This window comes from Chlamydotis macqueenii, chromosome 17 (genome assembly GCF_036417535.1).
Source record: "Chlamydotis macqueenii isolate bChlMac1 chromosome 17, bChlMac1.mat, whole genome shotgun sequence".
NCBI classification, from domain to species: Eukaryota; Metazoa; Chordata; class Aves; order Otidiformes; family Otididae; genus Chlamydotis; species Chlamydotis macqueenii.
In genome coordinates this window covers 1361229-1367290 of record NC_141572.1, presented here as the reverse complement: position 1 = coordinate 1367290, position 6062 = coordinate 1361229, and the positions used below count along the sequence as shown (strand labels likewise).

General features: G+C 56.6%; 1 protein-coding gene across 3 annotated transcripts; it reads right to left on the bottom strand.

Annotated features, from left to right (window-relative positions):
* Positions 1–845: 845 nt before the first annotated feature.
* Positions 846–5909, bottom strand: UNG (uracil DNA glycosylase). Of its 3 annotated transcripts, XM_086761182.1 has the most exons (7): positions 5790–5909; positions 5031–5219; positions 4862–4957; positions 3587–3684; positions 3077–3165; positions 2667–2845; positions 846–2139 (listed from the first exon to the last, which is right to left on the bottom strand). In XM_086761182.1, the coding sequence occupies exons 1-7, from the start codon at positions 5877–5879 to the stop codon at positions 1999–2001; spliced, it is 882 nt and encodes a 293-aa protein (XP_086617308.1). In that variant the 5' UTR covers positions 5880–5909; the 3' UTR covers positions 846–1998. The 3 variants fall into 3 exon arrangements, with proteins under 3 accessions (XP_086617308.1, XP_086617307.1, XP_086617309.1); XM_086761181.1 differs by lacking the exon at positions 5790–5909 and having other exon boundaries at positions 5031–5325; XM_086761183.1 differs by lacking the exon at positions 5790–5909 and having other exon boundaries at positions 846–2101; positions 2798–2845; positions 5031–5325.
* Positions 5910–6062: the final 153 nt, after the last annotated feature.

Here is a 6062-nt window from a genome sequence, read left to right as displayed (position 1 = left end):
TCCCCAGTGCCCCCCACACCCAGCCAGACGCTCCCCCAGTTCAGCCAGGCTGCCTTCGGGCTCAGCCGGAGCTATTTTTACTCCCCAAAACAGGAGCGGTGCTGGTGGGGGGCACAGCTCTGCTCTGTGTTCACAGATCCCAACGGGGCTGGAAGGGGCCCCCCGCCTCCCCGCCGACCCCAGCCCCTGACAGAGCAGGGCCCCTTAAACCCAAACCCCAAATCTCCAGGGGCAGTAAAAGCTGGGGATGGCTCTGGTGAGGGGAACCGCCACAGCCCCACCACGTTCCCCCCAGCCCCTTCCTTGGAGGGGGGGTCACTCACCATCAGCGCCGAGCCCCGCGGGCCCCCTCTTCCAGACCAGGACAAACACCGGCTGCGCCCGCCCGTGCCACGACACCCAGTCACTTATCTCAGCCGGTCACTCCGTCCACGCTGGGCCAAAAGCCAGCGCCGTGCCAGGGTGAGGCCCATGCGGCGGGGGGATCGCGTGTCCCGGCCCCCCGGGTCCGCTGACTCTCACGATCGCGTTACGGTTGCGTTCTGGCACGTGACGGTAACGTCAAGCAGAAATATTTCCCTGCTAACGCGCCTGGAAAACTTCTGCTGGAGGCGAGGGTGGAAAGCGTGGGGGGGCCTTGGCACAGCCGGCCTGGGACATCCGATCCTTGGGGGACAAAGGTGCCCTGGCCCCGCGCCCGGTCTGGGGACAAGGAGAAGCTCCAGTTTGTGTGGCTTTGCCTCCTGGGGGGAGCAGGGACCCCCCCCTCCTAGGCCAGCACCCCTCGCAGAGCCAGGGCCTCACCCCAGGCACCCTTCCCACCAAGGTAAGATCACACCACAACATAAATAAAGCATTTTTATTTAAAAAACAAACTGGGGGGGGGCAATCAAACCACAAAAAAAAAACTACAACAGAGCCACAGAAAGTATAAACTCCACTTGTACTAGTGTTACCTAACAAATACCAGAGAAAGGTTTAAGGGGTATCCTACAAAACCAGACGTAACTTGCAAACACGGAGGGCACTTCACTGCCATTAAAGGAATTACAAAGTCAAAGATGGGCTGGACACCCAGAAGTGCGATGTCCAACCTTGTTTCCAGCCTGGAAGCCCCAGCAGTTATTTTCAGCACTGGCCAGAAACCTCTTGGCTGCTATGAAGGCAAAGCACAGAAATCCCTCTTTTAACACCTTAAAAGATCTCAAACAACCTGCAACCCTCAGCCCACCAACTGGCAGATCTTGTGGAACAAACCTTCGCTGCTGCCACCGGCAGGCACCACGAAGTTCATGGTCATCACAGCTCACCTGTCATCCAAGCGATTAACACACTCAGCGAGAACGTAAAAACTTACTGTTTTCCTTTCTAAATGCCAACAAAAAGCTCAGAGCACAACCACAGCCTCGGTCACAGCCTCCCCTCGGCTGCTGGGGCGATTAACCCCGAAATCTGGAGTACAGTACGCCAAGTAACGCTTCTGACAGCGTACGGTCTTCACAGTGCCAAGAGGCCACGCTTCTAATAAATCTCGTAATCCGTAGCAAAAAGCAAAAACCACAAGCATCTGCCTGTTATCCCGTGGAGTCAGCCCCACGCTCCCGGAGAGGAGATCGGGATGAGCACAGCAGGAAGAGGCGCAGCAGCGTATTTACAAAAGCTGAACAGCTTCACCTGTGAGAACTGGCATCCCTCACAAGAGCCTGAAAAGATATTCCCACTATAACAACAAAAAAATTAATATAGATTTTTTTTTTCTTTGCTTCAAACCAGGCTAAGCCCTGTTCAAACAGCAGAGAAGCTATCCATGTAACGCTCCAATCTGCTCTTTAGAACACATTTTAAAAAAAATATACAACATCTCTGAAAGTTTGGTCATTTGTTCCTTGATCAACATCCAAGAGTAACTCTCAGGTCAGCAGAAGTTTTTCGGAAACAAGACAACCCCTGGAAGAGGGGCCGTTTCCAACCGTCAGACCCCAGCAGCTTCCGGGCAGCTCAGAGCGCTCGCCAGTCAATGGGCGCCTTGCCGGATTTTTTGAGCAATTCGTTTGTCTTCGAGAAGTGCCGACAGCCAAAAAACCCCCTGTTGACGGAGAGGGGCGAGGGATGAACCGTCTGCAGGACGTGGTGGCGTTTCTGTAAAGCGTGAGAGGAAACCGCTCGTTAGATTTGCATGCTTTCGGCTCCCTGGCCAAGGCTGGCTGCTTCTGCCCCACCAGGCAGGTGCGATTTCCTCTCTCCACCCTCAGCCACCAGCCTGAGGACCCCAAGAACTGGCTGTGCGGACAGAGGCTTTTGTCCCACTGAGCACAGGAGGCCGGACTACGTCAAGCAGCAGCAATACTCTGGCCATTTTCCAATTGCTGTAATCCTAAACGGAACATTTACACTTCTTTATGAGCCTTTTCTTAGAAAAAACAGTTCTTGTCCTCAACAGGAGGCTTTTCTGACCACAGCAGTTCACACTTGCTCCACTTTTGTTACTTAATTCTGGCAAAGGCTAAGCTGGAACAGAAGGGCAACTAAATTTGACGGCAGAGTTCAAGCAGGGAGAAAACCCCAATTCTGTAAGGGAAGTGCCCTCTAGTGTCCACCCAACTGAAGAAAAAAAAATAAAAATATCAGCGAGAGGGAACAGACGAGGAGGGGTAACCCGTACGTACCCTGTCAATGGAGCTGCCTTTCCTCTGCGCGTAGGCTCCCCACAGCATGAAGACGACGCCGTGCAAGTTCTTGTTGAGCCAGGACACCACCACGTCCGTGAACTGCTCCCAGCCCCTCTCCTTGTGGGAAGTGGCCTGGTGAGCCCGCACCGTCAGGACAGCGTTGAGCAGGAGCACCCCTGGCACACAAACAAAGCAGAGGGACAGAAGATGAAACCGAATCAAGCATTACTGCTTTTTCCTGCTTCCCCTAGGAAGTGACAGATTAAATGGAATATTTTCATTCTGTGCTAAGCGACAGGCACTCAGAACCAATTTTCTCTTTTACAGATGGACTGTTTCCAACCATGGAGCAGTTTTCTTGTCTACAACCTACAGCGGACACGTTACTGGGGTGTCTACTAACTCACCTTGCTTGGCCCAGCCAGTGAGATCACCATGACCAGGATGAGTGAAGTCCTCAATGTCCGTAGATAGCTCTTTGTAAATATTTTCTAAACTGCAAACAACCACAGAAGTTTTCTTTAATATGCGCGTTTAAAGAGAAGAGCAAACAGCACTGCTCACTGCTCTGAAGCTAGGCAGGAAGAGGATTGATTTTCATCTTATCATTTAAGATAACAAAGCCATTTGTAGAAGCAGGGTAACAAGAACTCCCCTTTGTGTGCCTGGACAGAAGCTTAACGACACGGCCTCAGCACAACTGAAAATGCATTTATGTCCAGCATGCTCTTCAGACTATCAAACTACACAGAATTACCCCGTATTTCGCAGCGGTATTTCTTCTGGGCAACGCACAACTCGGGTTTCAGCAGTCGCAACGCACTTCCTATCAGTTATCTGACTCAGAGCTATAAATAACACACAACTGCAAAGAACCTGCAAACAAAGGGGATTTTGCAAATCGAGCGCTGTCGTACCTGGGGGGAGGTGGAACAGGCTTCTGGACGCTGAAACAGAGCCCGTGAGCTTGGTTGGGTCCATGATATGGGTCCTGTCCCAAAATGACAACCTTGACCTGAAAGCAGACCTTTGTTAGCACTGAAATATGATCAGTATTTCTCCCAAAAGCTTATAAAATGAGCCTAAAACAAACACACAGATCAAAACAAACAAAAACCACCCAAACCCCCAGGAACTGAAGTTAAATCACTGAGATTTTAGTTTTATGCTACAGTTGCTGTGATATTTTTGACACAGCTTATTGGTAATAGGATTACCTTAAACACTGTCATTTTTTAAAATTTGTAGTTCATTACAGATCAATTAAAAAGAGATGTACGAGATCCAAAACCCAAGCACTACATTAAGCTGGTAACACTGGAAATACCGTTGAAAGATCAACTAGTTTTAAAGGAAATTATGGGGCCAGTGAGGGTAATAAAACAATAAAAACACGTCTCAGTATCGGAGATGAAAGAGAAGCCAGGATTCACAAATTATGCAAGAGAAAGAACAGCATCCACATCACACGGGATGGAAGCTCAGGAGACATCACACAAAGGTGCACCAGCGTGGCCAGCTGCTCAAAGAAGGGGATTCTGCCCCTCTGCTCTGCTGAGGCCCCCCCTGCAGCGCTGCGTCCAGCTCTGGAGTCCCCAACATCACAAGGACATGGAGCTGTTGGAAGGGGTCCAGAGGAGGCCACGCAGATGCTGAGAGGGCTGGAGCAGCTCTGCTGTGAGGCCAGGCTGAGAGAGCTGGGGCTGTTCCGCCTGGAGAAGAGGAGGCTCCGGGGAGACCTGAGAGACCTGAAGACCTGAGAGCGGCCCTCCAGTGCCCAAAGGGGGCTGATAGGGAAGATGGGGAGAGACTCTCCAGCAGGGCCTGGTGTGATAGGACGAGGGGTAAATGGGTTTAAACAAAAAGAGGGCAGATTCAGACTGGATACAAGGAAGAAATTTCTTACGCTGAGGGTGGTAGAGCACCAGCCCAGGTTGCTCAGAGAGGAGGTGGAAGCCCCATCCCTGGAAACATTCCAGGCCAGGTTGGCCGGGGCTGTGAGCAACCTGACCTGGTTGGAGATGTCCCTGCTCCTGGCAGGGGGGCTGGACTGGGTGGGCTTTGAAGGTCCCTTCCACCCCAAACCGTTCTGTGAGCCCGTAAGGTGTCCCTGCACCCAGCCCTGCATTCCTGGGGTCCCCAGCGCCCCAGCAGCTGGAGCACGGCCCCCACCCCCCCCAAGCTCCACTCACATCCCTGATGTCGCACATCCGCGTCCAGGTGAAGACCTGCTCGGGGGGCGGGTACACCGTGTGCCGCTTCCTCTCCTCCGCCACGAACGCCATCAGCTGCGGGGGCGGAGGGGCCGGGTCAGCGCGGGGAGCGGCCCCCCCCCGACCCCCCCGGCCCGCCCTCGCTCACCTCCACGAAGTAGGGCTTGGAGAACTCCCCCTCCAGCTGCCGCCGCCAGCTCTCCCCGAAGCCCGGGGGCACGTTCCGCTCGGCCAGCCGCTGCCGCGCCGCCTCCTTGTTCCTGCGGATCCGTTCCAGCTGCTCCGGGCTCAGCGGCGAGGCCCCGCTCTCCGCTTTCGCCTTCTTGGCGGCGCTGAGCTGGAACGGGCGGGCGAAGAGGGGGCTGCAGAGCGGGCGGGGGGCGCGGCGGCCCAGCCGCAGGCCCAGCAGCGGGAGCCGGGCGGCCGCCATTGCCGCCCCCCCCCCCACCCCCTCGGCCACGCGCCGCCCTCCGCACGCGGCCGTTTCGCGGCAAAACAACGGCAGGCCCGCTCCCCATTGGCGGACGCGCTAAGCGGGTCCCGCCTACAAGTGGGAACTCCAAGCTCCCGCTTCTCATTGGTCAACGGGAAAACGCCCCGCTCCTCCCTATTGGTTTGCCGCGGGAGGCGCAGCGCCGCTCTGCCTAGCAACCGTGACGTCACGGCAGTCCTCGGCGCCCACTGGGTAGCGGCGATTGAGAGGGCAGTCAGGCGTGCCCGGAGCGCGGGGTTTTTGGAAGCGGCCGCGTAGCGCCTGGTTCCCCCCCCCCACCAACGGCCACCAACGCCGCGAGACACCCCCCACCCGCAAGCCCGCCCCCCGCCCTCCCCAGCCTCAGCCCCCGCAACCGGAGCCCCCTCTCCCCCTTCCAGCGCCGCCAGCCTCCCCCACTCCCCCGCTCGCTACCTCGGCGTCGCCGCCGGGCTCCGGGGAGCGGCCGCGCTTCTTCGCCGGCGCGGCGCTGAAGAAGGAGTGCAGCGTCTTCTGCCCGATCATGGCGGAGGAGGAGGAGCGGGTGAGGGGCAGCAGCGGCACCGGCGGGCAGCACCGGGATTTGGCGCCAAGAGCGTGCGCCTGCGCGGAGGGGGCGTGGGGGGGGGGGGGCGGCGCCCACCGGAGGGAGGGGGAGCGCACGGGCCGCCCAGGCGCATGCGCGGGGCGGGCTCTGAGGGGCCGGGG

Excerpts from the sequence above, each read along its gene's own strand:
- UNG (XM_086761181.1), bottom strand. The coding sequence starts at position 5,312 with ATGGCGGCCGCCCGGCTCCCGCTGCTGGGCCTGCGGCTGGGCCGCCGC. Across the intron at positions 3,685-4,861 it reads GGATGTGCGACATCAGGGAT|GTCAAGGTTGTCATTTTGGG; the intron begins GTGAGTGGAGCT and ends GTCTGCTTTCAG. Across the intron at positions 3,166-3,586 it reads CCTGTTCCACCTCCCCCCAG|TTTAGAAAATATTTACAAAG; the intron begins GTACGACAGCGC and ends GGTTGTTTGCAG.